At 47.2% G+C, this 21,628-nt stretch overlaps 1 protein-coding gene across 2 annotated transcripts in view; it reads right to left on the bottom strand.

Moving 5' to 3' along the window:
- Adamts17 (ADAM metallopeptidase with thrombospondin type 1 motif, 17) overlaps window positions 1-21,628 on the bottom strand; it is a 322,369-nt gene that overhangs the window by 118,804 nt on the left and 181,937 nt on the right. For both annotated transcript variants that reach the window (XM_039094338.2, XM_218753.11), the window contains exons 11-13: window positions 17,695-17,796; window positions 16,055-16,200; window positions 5,245-5,411 (exon numbers count right to left, since the gene is read on the bottom strand). In XM_039094338.2, coding sequence (XP_038950266.1) covers window positions 5,245-5,411; window positions 16,055-16,200; window positions 17,695-17,796 — 415 coding nt within the window. The remainder of the gene's footprint in view (window positions 1-5,244; window positions 5,412-16,054; window positions 16,201-17,694; window positions 17,797-21,628) is intronic.

Genomic DNA, 21,628 nt, shown 5'->3' with positions numbered 1-21,628 from the left:
CTGACTGATGACAGGTATGGGGTGACCCTTTCATGAGACAGGGCACATGGTATGATTCTTTTATGTGCACATGGAGGGCAGTGCCTGCTCTAGATGGAATGCCTCATTTCTAGGTGGGCAGTTGGAAGGGGGCTGTCCCTCCATTCAGAGGAAGTGACCCAAGAAAGCAATGATAGAAGAACTATGGAAGATAGAGCTGGAAACTGAGGTCAACTTCTAGGAAACTTATTGGATGGGATTAATGAGAGGGGTTTGAGGCTCCCTGTGAGTGGCTGAGGGGCACAAAGTATGAAAGTATGGGTCTTAACTTCATTTACTAACATGTTAATTCAACACTGAGGGCCAATGGATCTATTTGACAGCAGTAACAATGATGGTGATGGTGGTGGTGGTAGTGGTGATGGTGGTAATGTGATAAGAAGTCATAGGCCTCTATGGGGCTCATAGGATACGTACAACGGCTCCAACAGGAACAGCCACACTCCTCTTGGCTCCATCTTGATGTTCTTTTGACCATCAGTGTTTACTTTGACTGAGGAACCCTCAGGGCCCCAAATACCAAGGGATAAAATGATAGCGCCAAAACCAAACCACAATGTTCATAAATATTTATGGTTTCTAAGTGTATGCTTGGATGTGAACGGAAACGGGAATGGGAGTTGGGCAGAAAGGCAGACGCTCTTCTGAGGAAAGTTCCAGCATGGAAAGGGATAAAAGTTTTGGTTCTTTGGTACAAATTTCAGAGATGTGGAGGCACTAAATCAGGGGAGGTGACTCGGATGGATAAGAGGTTTGCTGTGATCTTTTAGGCAAGGCATTCTCCTGAGCTCTACCAGCCTTTGACTGTGCCAACTGCAGATGGTGACCTCCAGGCTCAGGCACCCAGGACGGCAGGGCTTGACAGCAGAGGTGAGAGAAGGAGATTTCTTCATTGCCCAGAACTCCCTGCATTTGTCCCTCCCCTCCAAGGACTATACTCAGTTCTTTCTCCCATGGGATTGAGGACAGTCCTTTTCAATTGAGAGAAAGGAGTTCATAGTCCTTCCAAATTCTCTGACTAGTCCCCTTCTGTATGAGTGGGAAGTTATATCTCTAGGAGCAAAGCTCCCTTTAAATATCACGAGGTGGTGGGTTTCAGCTCTGAGCACAGCATGAGAACTCTTCCATCCCTAAAAGTAAGGGAGGGGACGAAATCCTAAAAGCTGTACAGTTGTGCACAGCAAGGAAAGATGCCTGGAACACGCCTCCTGCGTGGATGGTGTACACTTAGATGAATTCTGGCGGAGGCTTCTGTCTGGCTTCTCAGAGGCCTGCCTGTTGGCCAGGGTTTCTGACTGACCAGAGGAAGCAGAAGCCACAGCCAAGGCAAGAAAGATGGGCTCTGAGGTTTGAGAGCTGGCGATTACATCAGCTTAGAGGTCTGGAATTCCTCCTGAGCACCAGAGGGAACATGGACACTGCGGTTCACAGTGTTCTTACTGCTCTCTGTTACAAAGTCTTATTTTGTCTTTAGTTTTAAGACAGAGTCTAGTTAATGCTGAGGCCAGAATGAGTGATTATCTAGGTTCTGTCTTCTGTCTTGGCTGCTCAATCTTCTCTCCCACAAGCTGTCCACCAGGACTTCATAACCAGTCCCTGGGACCCAGGCTTTAGCTGATTGGGTCAGTAAAGTCCATCTGACTATGAAGAGACCAATCAGAGTCTTTCTTTCTGAGTAGCTAGACCCTCCAGACAGGTCTCAGTTAAGGAGACAGCACTTACCACAGCCAGAATGACCCTGATAATTCAACATTGAAACTCCATGTCACAGAGAGGCCATGGCTCATGGCTGGTGGGCCTTAGAGAAGGCTAGGTTATCTTACTTATAATTCAGAGATATGCAAAGCTCTGAGAATGAGTGTTTTCTTATATTGTGGCAAACTATCTGGCTGCAAAACCAGTGTTTCCTGACAGGAATGAGAACCCACCTTATTAGCCTCCCCACCCCCAGGAAGGGTGCCATGTGTCCCCTTGAGTGTAAGCAGGGGGCGTTATTATGTGGCTACCCAGTTACCATTGCCTTTCAAACATTACAGAGCTTTGAATTCTGAGCCATAAGTGACCTCGAAGGATTTGGAGATGTGACCCAGATTTATCTAATCGGAGCAGTGGGTTTCCATGGTTGGCTGTTGGAGACGTTTAGAGAAAGGTAGCTGGCACTGGAGGCAGGGCTCTTGAAGGCCATAGAAGAAGGGCCTAATCTTTTCAGATATCTTGGTTCCAGCCTCTCACTGGTCCTTTGGGAACACCCTCCATCTTTGTCACAATGCTCCTCCATCTCTGGGCCACTTGGCTGAGTAGGAGTCACGACTCTGACCCTCCCATCCCTATTCACTCAGACACTCAGACACTCAGACACTCAGACTGGAGGGTGGGGGAGGTCTCTCATCTGAAGCAAAGGAGCTGGGAAAAAGCCACTTTGTCCGGATGCAGCCTTCCAACACTTTAGTGGGAATGGAGCCTGCTGTTGGCCTGGTCACACGGGTCTGAACCTTTGGACGTTTCTACTGTGACAAGATCCCACAGGGAAAGCAGAGACAGATTTGGCAAGTGGCCACCTCAGTGGGTTTCTGTCTGAAGGCTTTTCCTCTTCGGGATCTTTTCTGAGGAGACTCTTTGTCCTCCTTTGGAGGTGGAATGGATTTGTGGTCCCGAGCCCTCCTTCGGAAAGTCTACCTCTGCAAGAATTCTTTTTAAAAGAGGGGAGAGAGGGGAGAGAAACTACTGCTTCCCCTTGACTGAACCGTGCGTCACTCGCCAAAGAATTCTGCAGTGATAGCAGCTCTGTGAATAGGGCAGTTATACTGGGCTGTGAGGAGCCAGAGCCCAACCAGAGGGCTCCCTCCTCTCATGGCTCAGCTAGAATTATGCCTTTTAGAAAGAGGGGTTCAGAGGAACATTTATCATCGGCCATCTGAATCATCCATTTAGTATTCTACTGTTGCCCTTCTGAAATGCTCTTAAAAATGCTGGCTTCTGTTCGTACTGAGAAAAACGGAACCTCATACGTAATGAGTCGTGGCAATTTCACCACAGAGGACATTGGGTCAAGCCACCCTCGCAAAGCCCTGAACCCGAGGTCTCTCCTTCAAAGGCCGAACACCTCCAGTCTATAAGTCTTATCAAATATGGCTGGCCTTTTCAGGTCAAGGCATTTGTTAGATCTAATTATTTGTTACGTTGGTAGAATGGAGGAAGACACGAATGTGTGAGAAAATACAACTTAGAACTGTCAAAGTCCTCAAGGAACCTCCCCATGAAAAAGGCCTGGGTGACAGCGGTCTCAGTTACTATGATGATAAGGGAACCAAAACATTCAGCCATTCATTCAAAAGTTAGTGGTCAATAGAAATTTAAGATGGAGCTGCTCAAGTAGGACTTCTGCCCTGAATACTTGAAGCAAGACTGGTTAAAAACAAAGCAAGCAAGCAATGAACTGCCCCCCTCACCGCACGCACGCACGCACGCACGCACGCGCACGCGCACGCGCACGCACGCACGCACGCACGCACGCACGCACGCACGCACGCACGCACGCACGCACGCACGCACGCACGCACGCACGCACGCACAGAGCTGAGAAGAAATGTTGCAGGGGTGAAGGTATCTCAGCCCTAATGCCTTCTTGCTCCAGGAAAGGAAGAGAGGACAGAAGAGGCTTCAAACTTCCCTGGCTCTTTGGAGACAATGGAAGCCTTGGTACCAGAGTGGTTCCCATCACAGCAAGCTGCTGACCTGGAGCGTAGCGGCTGTCTCTGGTAATGTCTTGGTTCCAATCAGGGGTCTGAATATGCCTGAGGTAGCTGGGAGCCTCTAGGCTTCCCGTGCATCACTTTAATGCCCAGACAGAAAAGTAAGGGTGCCTCCAACAGCACCCTCTATTTTCGGAGAGGGGATTCTCTTGTCTCCTCTCTTTTTCTTCAGGGAAAGTTGGGGATGAGAAAGCTGAACTTCTCCTGAATTCTGCTGGCTGAGTGACAGCACCGCCATGATCAGGCACCCTCCCACCCCTGCCAAGGAGGTATTTTTTTAAATACAAGGAAAAATGTCTGGGAAATGAGCTTTCTGTTACTTCAAAGGTCCTCAGCTAAGCAGGTACCATTGAAAACAACATATGCTATTTTCAAGATAGCACAAAACTGAGAGGTCAGGGTGTTAGGCTACGAGCTGCAGATCTGAAGCTGCTGTTGCCTGGGATATTTGGGCTCCCTCACCCTGAAACATCTAGGCGCATTTGAACTTGGAATCACAGGTGCCTGCACAAGGATTTCATAGGGAGGAAAACCAAGGCTTTTATTCTTCTGAAACCACTTGGAAGTTGTAGACACCAGACTCAGCTGATTTCGTTGATCCCTCACTGTGCCTGTGACTACATTGTTCCTGCCAGGGTATTTGGGTACCGAGAGCCAGTAGGTTATTCTCTGAGTCAACTCTGTCAGCTGCTGGAGCCCAGACATCACAAACCCATCACCTCCCATTCCTAGCAGCTCCTTTTACATGCTCAGTGAATGTAGACCTAACCTGTGCCTGGCTTGTGGTATGCTTGATAAATGGGACCATTTTGTCAGTATTGCAATACAAAGTTCTGTTTCTTAAAGGGGAAGGGTTTTAGGCAAAACCCCAACACTCTGGACTAGGCCTTGGATGTCCTCACCTTCAATGACCAGACACCACAGACTCAGTGGAGATATGGTTCAACACCTAGATTTCTTTCTGGGGGCTGAAAATATAGTGGCAGCTTATGGCACACAGTCTCCTAGTTGGGGGGAGAAAGGTTTTAGCAAGAAAACGTGACCCCTGCTGATCATTCTCTTTCCTACATTGTGCATGGTTCTCAAAAGCCTTCCAAGTACTCTAGGCCAAGAGGAAAGACAACCCAAGTGAGCCAAGGAAAGCAAAACGGCACACGCTCAAAACACACCATTCTACTCTTGGTACCTCAGAACGGGGCATAGTGGGAAACACATGCTAGCATACTTGCCTTGCTGAAGAATGAATCTAGCCTACCATCTGCCTTTGTGGCCTGTGCGGGGAGATCTCAACCTCACCATTGCAGGACCATGACTAACTTGGGCAGAAGGCAGGAGTCCTCTCAGGTGGGCTGGGGTGGGAGTTGAGCCTTCTGAGCATCCCTAACTGGGTTTTATAGTTCTTTGGGAAAGAGAGAGGGAGGCTACAATGGAAGGAAGGGCCATATGCCGTTACCATCAACCACCATTGCTGTCAACAGGCCTCTCTTCTTGCTGCTCAGTCGGTCATGGGCTTGGCACTGTTGGTCCCGGAAGCTGGGCACACCCTTGGGGCAGGGCAGGTTCTCGCAGGCTGCATGTTCTACGCTGGCGCCCTGGCAGTGTGTGCCTCCAGGCCCAGGGCTAGAGAGAAGAAGATCTGGGTTAGCCAGCTGGTCTTGTGGAAACAGTAGTGGTACTGTTGCTAGGAAGATGTGGGCAAGGTTTCCAGAGTAACTGGGTCTCTCATGTAGATGACATCTGGGTAAGCCCAGCCCCATACCATGTTAAAGTGTGTTCAGCAGAAAAAACGCATCAGAGGACTGTAAATAAAGGTCATCTGGAAATAGGGTACAGTGAGGATCAGTTCAGCAAGATCCACAAGTTGTATCTTCCATCCAGATTTAAGACTTGGTCATGTGTAACCTTGAACACCCCAAAGGAAATTTTGCTGCTTTAAAAGAAAATCACTATGAAGATGTTTAAAACACTCTTTGATATATTCCATGAGTTTCCAAGTTTTAGGAGGATTAAAGAGTTCTCATTTATAACAAAGTGAGGTTATAACTTTATAACAATGTGGGATGATTCATTCATGCATGGTCAGTCCCTGGATATCAGCCAGTTAAGTCTCAGCTCTGCACGCGTGAGGTCAGCGCTGTGGCCTGGCTTCCTAGGTGTCATGTGTACACTGACTGGATAAGCAGTTCTAGAGAATGGGCTGTGTTCCATGGCAGAGTGCACACATCTAAGGTTCATCAAGACAGCATGGCGGAATCCTACCTGGGATGGCCACAATGTGGTTTGCTTAGCTTCTCTGAGAGGTCCCAAGGTGTCTTTGAGGGGCTCTGATCTAGACAAGCTCAAGTCTCCCATACATTTCCATAGTACCAAGACCATGATGACATACGGTGATGACTTGCTTTTTATTGAAATTCAGCATAAGAAAGAAAACTGGTGTTTAAATAGTCATATATCTAGTGCCTGCCCTTTGTACTCACAAACCAAATATTGGGGAGGTGGGTATTTCCTTCCCTCTTATGTCTCTCATCGTGTTCACAGACCACCCTCTGAATCATGGTTTTAGAGGAAAGATATAAGACTAGAGAATGGCAAAAGTCTTTATAAAAAAATCTACACCAGCAATCAACAAGCCTTTTCCACCAAAGGGCCCCAAAATGAGTAGCTTTGGCCTTTGACCCACTCAGTTTATTGCAAAAACTGCTACTGTATAGAAGCGGCCAGAGACAGCAGGTGAAATAAAGGGTTTGGCTGTATTATAATAAAACGTTATAAAAACATCTGGTAGAGTGGATGAGCCCGCCTCTCATAGTATACAAGGCATTATGTGAATAACATGCCAGGTAGAAGGAAAGGCCTCTCTAGGTCCCGGTCAGCCTCACACACACTAAAGAATTCCTTCCTCTTCAGAGGAGAAGGCTGGGAAAATTACATACTGATGGCTCTTCGAGGGATCCTGAGTTCTAATTCTACCCACGTTAAGAAAAAGCCAGTTCTTTGAAGGTCTGAAGGGACCCGAAGGATGGACCCTGTGTTCTGTTTTCTGCCTAGAATACCAGGCAAGCACACCTCAGAGAAGTGAGCATATCATGAACTTAGATAGATGCAATCTCACACCACGTACCCCAGGACTCCGGTACCATGTACCAGAGAATGGGTTTCTATATCACAAAGAAGTGTAGAAGGAACAGAGATAGACTAGGCCCCCACAGCCACGTGGGGCATTGAGAGAGACACTTTGATTGTAATAGGTAAGTTCTCACAACTGGGAAACAAGAAGGGATGTATGGTATAGCACGTATCTTCTGCAAACTGTTCCAAGCTCAACCATGTCCCCCTTTCCTTAAGTGTATATTAAAATCCTACCCTGTGCGGGTGCCTGCAGCAGAGCCTGGGTTGGACCTCAATAAATAACAGATTGAACTGGGCTAAACTACATGAAGATTGATTACTTTAAAATGATGGGGGGTGGGGAGGAGAGGAGGAGGAGCAATGAGTGGTGGAGAGCACGAGATGTCAAAGAAGACGGCAGACTGGAAAGCACCAGGAATCTCCCTACATCTACAATGCAGGGATAGGTCTCTATGTAGACAGCTAAAACTGTCGTCCATAACTACTGTTGAAATGTGGGAGTGTATGTCAAAGCTTGTGCATTCCTGGCTGGTACACCAGTTAGCTTGGTCTTTTCATCCTTTAGTATGGTGGAAGCCAGTATTCATCTTCTACCCTAGGCACCATAGAAGACAGTCAAGGTCTTGATGGTGCCAGGTGTAAGAAAAGCCTCACTCACCAACTATCCAGCCTCTGTGCTCCAAATGCTGACTGCTGCTTTTGACCACTGAGCAGTGCTGCTGAAGACCCCAGAAGGGAACATGGCTTCCAGGGATTTTCAAAGATCTTCCCTGCACCATTTCTCCTTTTTAATGCCTGTCCGTTTCCAGGACAGTCAGGACTACATAGACCCTGACTAGAAATTTTAAAAAAAAAGTAGCTAGATAGACAGACAGACAGACAGACAGACAGACAGACAGGTATATGCCAGACATTTAGAGATTAAGTCATTTAAAAGTAACTGGGTCTCCAGAAGTTAGAAAGCTATGAGGCATGGCCAAGAAAAGGTCCAGGGTCAGAAAAGACCTTAAACTTTTCCTTCAGATTGACACCCAGCATGGAGGTCTCATTCAGACATAAACAAACACAACAAAGACATCAAAGGCAGCAAACCTGAAGCTACCATAGATTCAAATGTCCAGTTTTTAGCAAAAAAAAAAAAAAAAATTCACAGGGCACAAAAGAAAACAGAAAAACATACCTCATTCAAAGGAACAAACAAAAAGTATCCAAAATGTACCTCAAAGGAACAAAAAGTATCTGCAGACCCCATCCCTGATAACTCAGTTGTTGGGCAAATCTGTTAATAGACAAATACTTTAAAACCACCCTCATAAAGATACTTTAGAGTGAATGGAAAACACAGACAGGGGTGTGCTGTTTGAACAGGAGATGGAGTTGTTACAAAGAAACAAAAGTAAAACGAACTGCAGTAATCGCATGAGCTTAGAGCAGGAAGAAGGAAACCACAAGCTTGAATAGATTCTCTGATGCTGCGCTAGGACGCTCTGACCAAGGGCAGGCTGGGGAGGAGTTTTCATGTCTTCCAGTCACGTTCCGTCACTGAAGCAGTCAGGACATATTCTGTAACGGTCTGAATATTTGTTTTGAACCTATAGGTAAATGCAGGCCTCACTCTTTATTTAGGGAACTTCTCTTTGCAGCAGATGGAGAACATCAGACCATGACAAATCAAAATGCAGAACTGTAGAGCCTGTTCTGGTGGATACACATGAGGCTCAGGGAACATGGTGGAAGAGGGGGCAGAAAGACGGTAAGAGGTGGAGATCAGGGAGCTTGCTGTGAGACTGTGTCCTGTAGGAATGTCAGAAGCTACACCCATAAAGTCTGACCAACAAGACTGACTAAACATGAGCTGAACAAGGCCAACAATAGGCATGCTAATGTGGACGGGAGAAAACCTGAAAGGCCTCAAACCCATACGAAGGACTACAGACCACTGAGGATGCTGGGAAAAATAGTCCTCCCCAGGGAACAGCACACTAACTGGTCATCTAATACGAATGGCCAACCCTGAAAATATGTGTATAAGTAATATCATATAGACTAACCATGTTGTATTTAAGAATATATATGTATGTGTGTGTGTGTGTGTGTGTGTGTGTGTGTGTGTGTGTGTGTGTGTGTGTATAAACAATGAAAAAAGGAGATCATGAATTTGAAAGAGCATGGAGGGGCATATGGAAGGGGTTTGAATAAGGAACAGGAGGGGGAAAATGATGTAATTATATTATCTCCAATAATAAAAGATACTGTTTTAAAAAGGATATAGAAATGTAGGAGAGTATCTTCACATTTCAATGAAATGATATTTAGGACAGCATGAGAAGAGTCTCTAGTTAAAGCAGACTTTGTGCTCAGGTTCTAGAGAGACACTAAAGAGGGACAGGGTTTCCTCTCCATTTTCCTCATAGTGACTTCCGGCAGCATCCTCCTGCCTGCCCGAGGATGGCTTTGAGTATAGGAACCATTGAGGCAGAGTCCTATCCTGTTCTGTAATGCAGCTTCTCTCCTCTGACACCCACCCTGCCTTCCCAGAGAGTTCAGCTTACAAGTCCCTCCCAACCCCCAGATGAGAGCATTCTGAGAATGCTAACAGTCTCAGACCTAGGAGTGTAAGGGGCATCCTCATCCAGATGAGACAGGAAGACTGCCTACATCTACACATCCTGTATCCATCAGCGTTCTGGTTGTCTCCTAGAGTCTATTTCCCTCTGACTCTAATCACTTGCTATATAAAGCTAGGGTTTCTTCACAGTAAACTTATTCTGCTCAAAGTGTCCATGAGGGCTGGGGAAATGGCTTACTGGCTGAAGTGCTTGCCACACAAGCATGAGTAATAGAGTTTGGAATCCAAGAAGCCATGTAAATGCTGGATAGGCAAGATATCCTGCCTTGGAAGATAGAGACGGGATTCCCCAGAGCAAGTTGGCTAGCAGATTTAGCCATCTCAAGCCTCGCAGGGTTTGATCGACAGCTCCTGTCTTGATGAATAAGGTGGAAGAGCTATGGTGGATGGTTCCCAGCATCAATACTGGGCCTCCATATCCATGTGTATACAGGATGCACAGCTACACAGTGCAAACACGCATAAACACATGCACAACACACACACACACAGATGCATGCACACAGACACACACACACACACACACACAAATGGAAAAAGATCCATAACTGATTAAAATAATTAGAATCATTATTCTAGCCAACATGAAAAGAAAAACTGACCAACTAGCTGCGAGGTCCACCACCCAAGTAATGCCATCACCACGCATGTCACAGTCACACAGGTTCTTCCTCCTCATTTCTGGCTCTGCAGTATGGTGATTTCTCAAATTCACTGTTTTGTTTCCTGTAGTTTTTCAGTTATGGACAATCAAACATGGTCTGGGACTCCCGTTCACCCTGGAAGTTCTCTGAAGCCACACATGTAAAAATGCATCCTCCATGTTTAAAGTGTCATCTCTCAGGACCTTCTAAACGTAGATATAGCTTAGATCGATATAAACTAAAAAGGCTTGAACAGGCCCTGCCCAAGACAAGGATATCCAAGGGAGGCAGACAGAGATGCCCACCTTTACTGCTGGTGAGTAAAATCCAAACCTTAGGAGATGCTGCAACACGCCCAGCAGAAGGTCCGCAGTGGAGAAGACCAATGGCAGCGTATAGCAGCAAGGAGGTGGAGCAAATAGAAATCCATGGACTCACTCATGGCAACACAGTTGGGACAGCCACCATGCAAAGCTAGCCATGCATGGCACCTTCAGTCGCAGGGTGCTGGCACACACGTGCATGGATGCTCCAGTGTGTGTGAGCCTGGGTTTTCATGAGGTTTGACTTTTATAAACATGTTTAAGGATAAACAAGAATAAGGAAGTGAGGCTTGGAGGAGAAACAGGTGTGGAGAGAAAGGTGCATTTCATCCACCTCTGACCCTCCTCAAGCACTTCCTGTCTCCTACCGGGGTCAGCTTCACAGCACCACGGACTGCCCTGAGCATCCACAGAGAAGCAGTAGAGATAAGGAGACGGTAGATTGGGTGGTGGCAGCCCTGACCTTCCTTGGGAGGGATAGGACAAACAAATCCATGTGGTCTGGGAGAGGAGGGTCCAGCTGGTGCACCTTGGCACAAGGTATTCTAGTGTTAAGGTCTCTGACAAGTATCTAAGCCAGACTGTAACTGCTGCTAAGAATAGACAACTTAGGGTTCTGTTTTTGTTTGTTTGTTTGTTTATAATGAGGAACCCATAGAAAGTCCAGGTCACAATACTGAAAGCACACGTGGGGCTCACTGGGGGCTCGAAGCTGAGTGCTGTCAGAACTCTACTCTGCCCTTCCCCCTCTGAGTACCGAGTGACTAGCTGCTTCCCCATCCCTTTGATGTGGCTGAGAGGTGACCATGCTGCAGTGGCCCTGATGTACCAACCTCTGTCCTCTGTTCTTTACACCATCCTGCAGGTACTGGGACTGGGACGGAGAGCTCCATACAATGTGCACCTGAGCCTGTCTCTCTGCCTCCCTCTTTCACCCAGCATCAAAATCCAAGACAGAGATGAATTTTCCACTAACCCTAACCAAGAGCAATAGGAAAGAACAAATGTGGGAAGCTGGTTTAAAAACACAGATGCCCCCCACCTCTGTGTATCCTGGGAAGTAAAACCACCAATAGATATAAAAACCAGGACCAGGAAAAAGGGGTGGGGTGATAGGGGAGTCTCTGGCCAGTATCTTTGGACAGTGAATAAACCAGCTGCAGACTAGAGGGAAAGGAGCCAGGGATGTGCAGAGAAAACCATGGGGAGAGGCTTATGGGAATGTTCCAAGCTGTACACAGTGGTGAGCTCTGGCCATCCTCTTGGAATATCAGGGCAGTGAGCTGTCTGATTTAAGGAGTGAGACAGAGAGTATGTTGTTATGGTCAGAACTTGGTGCAGAGCCCATGATCAGCTGTGCTGTGTAACAATCATCACATAGGCATTGTGCAAGAGCAGGCTGTATGCTCGGAGCCCTGATTGCCTGCACTGCTGACCCAGTTACTTCAGCAAACACCAGGGCTGCTGGGATCCACCTGCCCAACGTCTGACCGGGTTTTTCTCCTCTTTCCTGGGTTGGCTCCAGGAAGGTAGGATGGACTCTTGTAGACCGTTTTCCAAGGAGACAGAGCAAGTCGCTCCCATTCTCAACAGGAAGTGAAGCCAATGGTCATAGCAGTGAGCAGACGGACCACGAAGGTGTCAGTATCTCAGAAGAAAGCCAGGTTATTTTCTAACTTGAAATACCCAAGGCTAGGGTGACATGCTCAGGCTTATTCCTGAGCGTCTCTGGACAGAATTGCAGGGGGAGGGTGGGCTACACGGCCTGACTTGTTAGAACATCCAAGAGACGATACAGGTTAGGGAAGCTTACTGGTGGTCTGTTATTTGGTGTGATGGATTTGGTTCATTTTAGTGTTTCTGAAGAGAAGAAAGACATTGGGGGTGTGTTATGGAGGCCTGGGGAAGGCAGAGAGATCACTTCTCCTGGGAAAGCAGGAAAGGAGGAGACGTCCGTCCCAGCATATTTTATTGAGCTTTGCTCTGCCATTGGCAGGGAAGGTGGAATCTGCTCTATGCCTGCAGGACACTCCAAGGCCAGAGAGGACAAAGCAAACCTTAACCGAGTTGCAATATAAGTGGCAGAGCAGCTGCAGTGCAAGGAGGAAGCTAGACAGAATGAAGCTGACCCCCACTTTAAACAGGGTGGCTAGGGAAGGGGCTCCTCTGAGGATAAGAGATTTACACAGAGATCTTAATAATGGCAAAGGCAAGTTAGGGCTAGGGCAGTGCTGCTGAAGGCCTTGGGTTGGACCATTGTGGCTAAATTGAAGACAAGATGCTTCACGGTGGGGGTAAGCCAAATGACGGTCATGCCGGTTCCTAAGACAGGCTGGCCTGGAATGTGAGAACATCACTGCATTCAGAAAAAGGGATGTATTTCAGGATCTTTTTTTTTTTTTTTTCCGGAGCTGGGGACCGAACCCAGGGCCTTGCACTTGCTAGGCAAGCGCTCTACCATTGAGCTAAATCCCCAGCCCGTATTTCAGGATCTTAAGCTGAGGATATCTCAGACTACACGGGCCTGAAATCCAATAGTAAGTACTTCCAAGAGATGAGAAGGAAGAGACCTCATGAAAATACAGGTAGACGGTGGTATGTCTGTAAGCTGGGGAGGACAAAGACCACTAGAGCCACGAAACCAGAACAAATACAGGAAACACACTGTCTGTCTTCCAGGCATTCAAGGAGGAACCAATTGCACAGATCCCCTTGATTTTGGACTTCCGCTTCTTTCTTTTAGAGAGAAATTACCAAGCCATTGTATTTACTTGCATGACCTTGGACACAGAAACTACCTGGCTAATAACCAACAGAGCCCATGTGTTCCACGGTACTTTTGGAAATTGATACGTGGTGACGGTAGGCCCCATTCACCTGACTTGCTATAAACAGCTGTATGTGAGACAAGGGGGTAACCGTGGACATGGGGCTGTGCCCTTGAGTAAGGCAGAAATGGTGGTGATGGTATGAAGATGGTAGATGTGAACAGGGAGGAGAGTGTAGCTTACAAGGGATCTGGTTTCAAATATGGGTAAGGGGAACTGTGGGAGGGTGGGCAGGATTTTGTATCTATTTGCTTGTTGCTGTAAACCATGCACAGCATTATTTATACCTAATGCTTACTGAAAACAGGGAAAAAAATCGGTTAGAAGGAACACAGGCTTTGAAGGAACAAGAACAGTAGCCACCTCTTGGTACATTTTTAGCACCAATCTGTCCCATAGCCATCAGGGCAGCAGAGACTGGGTGAGAAGGGACATATACCATCGTCCTATACTACTGTGTGAAGAGCCCACAAGCCTGCAGCTATGTGGGTGGCTGTCCTTTTAATTTTCACAGTCCTCGGTGACAAAGCACAGGAGGTAAAGAAGAGATAAAGTCATGATGGTGACAGGACTGAGGCAAGGGTGAGGGCACAATAGGGTGTGGTTGAGTACCTGTGGAGAACGCAGATACATGAAAGAAAAAGGTATAAGCACTTTCTCCTCTGTGGCCACTGGATCTGGATGGATGGGACTAGATTCCCAACACACATAACCTCACAGGAGGGCAAGCCAGGGTGTGTACAGCAACACAATTCTAGGAACCTGGAAGTCTTAAGGAAAATGCCCCCTGGGTAGGACAGGGCAGCAGGAGGGCAGGTCAAGATGTAGTTGTGACAGCCTTGGTGAGAAACCACAAAGCCCTGGAAAGTCTCCTATGCAAGCTGTCTCCTGCAGGGGGATCTTAGCCAATAGCACTGCTGGACAAAAGGGTGACGCTGGTCCCTGAAAAGTGTGCCTAAAGCATTTTCCCAGCTCTGGGACATCATGTGATATGCACAAAGTACTCTTACTACTTAAATAAATCAAACTGCCCAGCTTGTCAGTGCCCGGGGAATATTGATGGGGTGATGCTTACTGGGTACCACCTGATAAGGGTTGAGGTATGTGATAAGCCAAAGGAGGCTAATATTCAGCCAAGACTCTAAGCACAACACAGACAGCCTTCCACACTCATAGAAGCCCCTCCCACCCCGTGCTGAGCTGCAGTACAGCTCTGTGAGTGAGATGGAGAAGGTGGGTGGCGTCATCCTGGTTCTGCTAGTGATAAGAACCACTTATGCAATGCCAAAGGTATCCCACAGATCTTTACAATTTTTACCAGTCTACAATTTTTACTATAAGCAGAAGCTGCTGTAGTATAAGGAATATGACTGGACTTGAAGACTGACCTGGGCCAGATTTTACATTTGGGTGTCTTCCTCTCACATGCCAGTGGGCTCTAACCGGGGAAACTAAGACCCAGGGAACAGAAGCGTTCTCCTCAAGGTCAAATGGCCAATGGCTATGACAGCTGGGGCCCAAATCTCTCCTTTGAGAGTCAGAGCTAGTACTTAAAACTGAGCCATGTCAATCATATCTCACTACTCAGTCAAAGGTATTTAATCATCACCCAGTGCATTCCCTTACCAGGAGGTCATCTAGGCTTTCAGTTAAGAGAGTCATTCCTAAGAGTTTAAACACCTACTGTGTGCCAGACGTTAAGCTGTATCTCAACTGAAAAAGACATTTTGCATAATGCCAGTTGTTATGGATCACTGAAAATTTTGATGTTACTGCCGCCTACTAAACTATGGATGTCACCCATCCTTTTACATAAAGGACATTCTCCTAGAGTTGGTTAGCTCTTAGCTAACCTGAGTCAGTGAAGGATCCAATCACCCCGTGATTTAATTATGCAGCCTGAACATTGGGGCTTTTTACAAGCAGGTATCTGCTCATTAGTCATCAATATGACTTTGACGTGGAAAACAACTTCATGTTTAGATACAATTTAGCACTTGCTTGCTCTCTAAATGGACAGGGGATCTGACCAAGGACAGTCAAGAGAGAAAGCAGGTCATCAAAGAGGATGCTTAAAAGTGGGAAAGCTCAAAGGAGAAGAAAGCCCATGGGGGTGTAATTATTATATTGGAGCATAAAAATCTAACCCTGAGTTTTCCAAGGCAAATCTCCTGTGGTGAACAGGAAGGGTCTTTGGTGTATCATAGTCCATGAAAAGTCCATAGGAATTTAGAAAAATACCTAACTTTTCCCCTTGTCAAATAGTTCTAGAAAGAGAAACAGTGAAAATGATTTAGCTGAGCAAACACTGAATCCATCCATAGATACTTCCAAGCGTATGCTCAACCTGCTCCCAAGTCTGCCAACAGCAAGTTGAAGGTCTGACTCCCCTTCGAGAAGGTCTCATTGCTTCCCAAGAATGGCCCTCAACTCAGAAGACCATGGTGCAGTCAAGACAGATTGTCATCTAGCTGTCTTGGGGAGTCTTTATACCACAGCCAAGTAAGGGATAATGGAGCTAGCTTGTGCTGGGACCCCACTGTATCTCTGTGCTCAGAAAGAGCTCCAGCAGAGGTACGATGACCCCATACACTCCAGGTCCTTGACCTCAACCATAGTCTGTTCTGCTTCCCTTTAAAGACATTTCCCAGCATTGGGGGGAAGATCCAGAGTGGGACACCCTTGCAGTAGGATCTGAGGAAGAACTTACGGGGGATTGTCACATTTCCTCTGCCGGAATCGAGCTCCTGTACCACACGTTCGGCTGCACATGCTCCAGGCGCTCCACGGACTCCAGTCCCCGTCCACATGCTCTGGGATGGGCGTCTTGCTCACACACTCTCCAGCCCGGCACCACTGAAACGCACAGAGGCAAAGCCACTCCATACCCTAAAGGACTGATTCCCTCTTGGTGTCCAAAACCACTTTGAAATTTCCAGGAAGGTTGAGTATTTCAGGATGCTGGGTAAATGTTGCTCAGCCTGGTGTGCAGTCTCCCTGGGGTTTGGAGCTTGCCACAAACTTACACATGGAATGCTCTACAGAGAATTCCCAAATTCTCAAGAAATGGATTGACCCACGGGGCAGGAGAACACAAGTCAAGGTGTGCGAACTCGGAATAATGTGCACGTGTATCTCTCTCCGGAAGGGCAGCAATGTCAGCATCTGAGGCCAGAACTTCAAGGCTGGGTTAGTACTTAGAAACAACAATCAAAGTCAGGTGTGGTGGCGCACGGTTCTAAAGGAGGCGGAGGCCAGCCTGCTCTAGGCAGATGGAGGAGGGAGGGATTAGCTCTAGGTAGATGCATTCTCTCTGAGGATAAAAGGAAGCCAATCTCTAAAACAGATTTCCCCTGAGTGTGTGACCCAGTGCTCCCCAAACACAGCATCAGAATAGAGCATTACTTTCTGTCCTAATTATTTAAAGGCTTCCAATAAGCCAGCTGTGGCAGAAAAGGGCCTGAAACCCCAGGATTTGAGAGTCGAAGGCCTTGAAGGATCATGAGTTCAAGGACAGTCTGGGCTGTACAGCAAGATCCAGGACCGCCTGCGGTAGATACAATGATTCTATCTCAAAAGGGACACGAAGGAGGTGGGGGGAGGAGGTGGAGCGGGGAGGGGGGAGGGATGGGGAGGGATAGGGGAGAGGGAAGGGGGAGGGGAAGGGGAGAGGTGGGGGAGAGAGAAAGAAAGGAGATGATGATAAGGGGAAGGGGGAAGGAGGGAGGAGGAAGGGGAAAAGGAGGGAGTAGGGGCAAGGGGAGGAGGTTAGGAGGAAGGAAAGGAAGAGGGCAGAGGAAACAAGAAACCAACTTTTTAGCCCAAGAGACTAAAGAGGGAATTGTGGGGCTGCAGGTCCTGCCCAGCTCTTCTTTCACACCCTTAGAGTCTCGCCGCTTCATAAGGCTCAGGTTTACTGAATAGAGCCTAGCTTTCTCATCAATGTATAGCAAATGATCTCATTTTCCATTTAACATCTACTCATTCAAATCCTTTTCCCTTGCTAGGTGGTGGTGGCACAAGCCTTTAACCTCAGCACTCAGGAGGCAGAGGCAGATGGATCTCTGAGTTTGAGGCCAGCCTGGTCTACAGAGCAAGATCCAAGACAGCGTAGGCCACACAGAGAGATCTTGTCTTGAAAATTCACTTGAAGTATGAAGGAAATGATTGATTTTTTTTTTTTTTTTTTGGCAAGGAGTGACACAGACACTCAGCCTGCAGTGGGCTCTCCGGGCAGTGCTAGAGTGCTCAGGGGTGTTTCAGAGTGTACACTGCCTTCCAGAGGAAGAGAAGCTCAGTGTCCAGGGGATGTGAGGCGGCTTGCCTGGAGTGCTGGAAGCTGGGTGTTACCTTGTCTGCTCCACACTCAGTGCCATCCAGGGGAGGGTCCAGCTTGGTCTTGCAGGATGTGTCTCCCTCTACCAGACACCACAGCCCAGCACACATCAGATGCTGTAGGATAAGAGAAGCAACCATGAGTGCCTCAGGCACACTCCCAGATGGGGTCCCAGCTGGGGTCAAAGCCACAGAGAAATCACCACTCAGATTTGGGATTTGAAACACATGGGGAGAAGGGAGGATCATGAATCCGGAACTCTAAAAAATGGTAACTAGCTAAGTCAGCCCAGTGGAATTCTTGCATTTACTCCTAGAAAGGCTTGTATCACGGGGACTGGGTTCAGGAGTTCCAAACTCAGGGAATTCTAGGAGGTGCTTCCCAGGAGTGGTGGGTAAATAGATCCCTTCCACTGAGTGCATGGGGTGAAGCAGATACCCATGGGCTGACAAAATACAAGAAACAGGCTTAACCCAACTTCACCAGAGGCAGCTTCATAGCCAGGGTCCCACGTGAGTGAGATGGTGGTTTAAGCAGATATCATAGGGGCCAGAAATAGGAGGTCAAAAAGCAGAGGCAGCCTTCTATTCTCCCTGCCTGGCTTCTGCCTCTGCTGAGCTGGGCATAAATTATTACAGTATTTTACCTAGAAAAACTTGGAAAGCCCATGAAGAGAGAACTAAAGCAATTCTACTAGAACAGAAATAAGCATCGAAAAAGAGACTCCCAGCTGTATTAATAAGACATTTGGACATTGACAAAGTGTTCAGAATGAGGCAAATTATCAAAATTACCAAGGCAGGCATGGCTGTTCTTCTTCCCCAGAGGACTTGTGAGCAGACAGGACCATCAACCATAAGAGATGGGAGCTGGCTGACCCTGTTCCACTGGGAGAAGGATTCTGGGCTAAATTCTGCACGTGGCTTAGGGGTCCTAGTGGGACAGTCTGTTGCCTGAGGCCGTTGATGAGTTACACCCATCAATGTACCTTTCTACACTTTCCCCCTGAAGATGGCCTCTCACAGTATTTCCTGGGATTGCTTCCCACATAAACTACTTGCACCCAAATCCTCACCATGATCATGGCCTGAAAATTGGAAACAGATGTTCCTACGGTGCTTTTAAAGACACAGTGCTTCCAGAATGCCAAACCCAATTCAGGCTAAGAAGCTTGAGCAGGAATGGGAAGACCTCACTCTTCACTGTGTGGCCAGTGGCTATAGCTGGTGCCCTTCAGGCAACATGGGACGGACCCCCTGCAGCACAGCACAGGGAGGTGATAGTGAGTTTTGCAAAGGGCGGGCTGTCCTCAATTTAGAAGGCTGCTGTTCTAAGCAGTCTCCAACATCTGCACTGAACAGATGTGCAACTGCGCTGTCTGAAGGAAAGAAATATGTGGAGATCGGAGGGACAAAAATAAAGTAGAAAGGAAGGAAAACAGTAACGGAGGGGGCCCTTACAATGAGTGAAGGAAAGGTCGATGCTCCCCACTTCTCAAGTGTGAGGGAGCTGGTCTGAGCCTCGGAAGGAGTCAGTGACGGAAGTGGAACATTTCACATGTGGGTCCAGAGAGATCTACCCATCCCCATTACTGTGCATCTCTCCATGGAATGGTGAAAGGATGAGAGCCCTAGAGTGGCACAGCTGCTCCCATAAAGATGACGGCCCCTGACTAAAAGCTCGATCTCTCACACTCTCACCTAACAGTTTCCCCAGTGTTGTGGCCATGTTCAGACACGTGGTCACTACCCACAGCGGACCTGGGAGCACAATTAGGGGGCAGGAATGCTTAGGATTAGGAGAAAGAGGAAGGAGGCGGGGTGAACTGTTTACTGTGTGTTTTATAGACAGGGCTTTCTCATGAAACTTCCCTAATTATCAAAGTCAAAGAGTGGGAGGTGGAGCGGAACCTTCTTAAACAGTACCAACAACAAAGGAAGGGAAGGTAGAATGAATGATACTCCATTAAAATGAAGAAGTTGTGTTTATTAACAGGCATGTATAAGAGTATCCAAGGAAGTGCTTGCCTTAGATGGGGAGATATTTGCAGTAACCAACAGAATGTATCTAGCATATTTTTTTTAAAAAGAGAACAACAAACCAAAAAACTATTACAGATCCAATAAGTAAAAAAGACCTAGTGGAAAAATGGACAGGAGACATGAACATTTCATAAAATGATATTTAGATGGCAGTTAAGCCTATGAAAATATCCCAAACCTTTCCAGCCATCAGGCAAAGGCAAATTAAGACCATCTTTAGATACTTGTACACAGACTGGAAAAAGATGGAGAATTCCAAACCTTAACAGGGACACAGCCAACAGGAACTGTTGCATACTGATGTTAACATTCGGAATTTTCGAGCAACTTTGGAAAATCATCCATCAATAGTTCTTGCAGGCATTGTATACTGTCACAGCTACAGTTTCCCTCCCAGGAACATACTGGAGAGAAATCTGGATACAGGCTCTGTGAAGATGTCGGGGGTGTCCGTTTTCAGTACGACTTGTGTTATCGTGGAGGTAAGATTGAGCCAAATGCCTTGGCATCAGAGCAGACAGATCACGGTTACAGCAGTAGGATGTGGTGGGATTTCCTCTGCAGACACTGCAAGCACAGGCGAAACGCTGGTGCTGGGAATCAGACTGGTGGTTTTGGTTTGTTAAGAGGGGGAGTAAGCTCAGAAGGAGGCTTTAGAATAGCAGTCGTGGGCCCATGTGTGGCCACCCAGAGTGCCTCTCCAGGATGGCCTTTTAAGCTTGTTCAGTTAAATCTGGAATTGCCCTCAACTCTGTCATCATTCTTAGCCTCGTCCTCTTCCCCATTCTCCAAGCATTGTCAGGTACCTGCTGGCTAAAACCTGTGGCAGTATGCACTCTGCATGGATCTACTGCTGCTGGCTCCTCTCCGGTATTGACAGTTTGCACTTTCTCTTTCCATTTCCCTTGCCATGTCTGGAGGAGTCAAGGGCCAAGCTGTTGACAGTTCTGCAGCCTGAGTGTTACCATCATCCTCCGGATGGTGCTGGGCACCTCATGACTGTGCTGATGTGGAGGCAGTAGGCAAAGTCGTTGATTTCCATGCTTACCTTTGCAGATGGCCATGCTGGCCATTTTCCCCTGCCCCCCGACTTACTTTTAATCCACAAAATGCAGCAGAAATGGCAGGATGTGACATCATCATTATCTCATACAATGCTCTGCTCTCCATAAAGGCTCCCTGAATTGATTTCTAGGCTTGCCTTCTTTGGTCAAAGTAGCTGCCATGTTGAAAAAGACCATGCTACTGTGAACCAAGCCCAGCCTGACAAATTAGACAGCATGAGACTTCACCCTTTGCTCCAACAACCTACAAGGAATTGGGGCCTTCCAGCAATTCCTCGGTGAGCCAGTAAGTCCAGCAACAAAACAACATATGTCCACCGCTGAGTTTCATAGGAGCCTGTAGGTCAGCCCTACGCCCTCCTCATAACCTTGTAAGATTGCTGAGACACAGAAGGCCTGGCTGAGCCACTCCTTTGTCCCTAACCCTCAGAGCCTGAACGGTAATAGGTATGTTTTGTTTTAAGTGGTCATATTTTGTGGTAACCTGTTAAGAGACAATAGTGAACTAACACAGATACACTTTTTTAGTACTTTTCCAAACATCAAAGACAAGAGATATTTTTGTAAGTCTAGAGAATAAAAAGCACGGAGGGTTAATTGCATATACAACGTGCAATGGAGGAGATCACTGGAAAGAGTCCTAAGCTTCTACAAAAGAAAAGCTAACAGAAAAGCAAGGAAAGCCAGAAAAACAAAAACAAAACAAAAAAACAAAACAAAACAGAAAAACACAACCTATGCCAAGAACCATCTGACATAGCAACAGATGAGCCAACCTTGTTTGCTAAGCTAGAACCTTCACATGAGATCTCTGCTATGTGCCAGGCAGCAGCCATTCAATG

This window comes from Rattus norvegicus, chromosome 1 (assembly GCF_036323735.1).
Source record: "Rattus norvegicus strain BN/NHsdMcwi chromosome 1, GRCr8, whole genome shotgun sequence".
NCBI lineage: Eukaryota > Metazoa > Chordata > Mammalia > Rodentia > Muridae > Rattus > Rattus norvegicus.
This window is presented reverse-complemented; position numbering and strand designations above follow the sequence as displayed.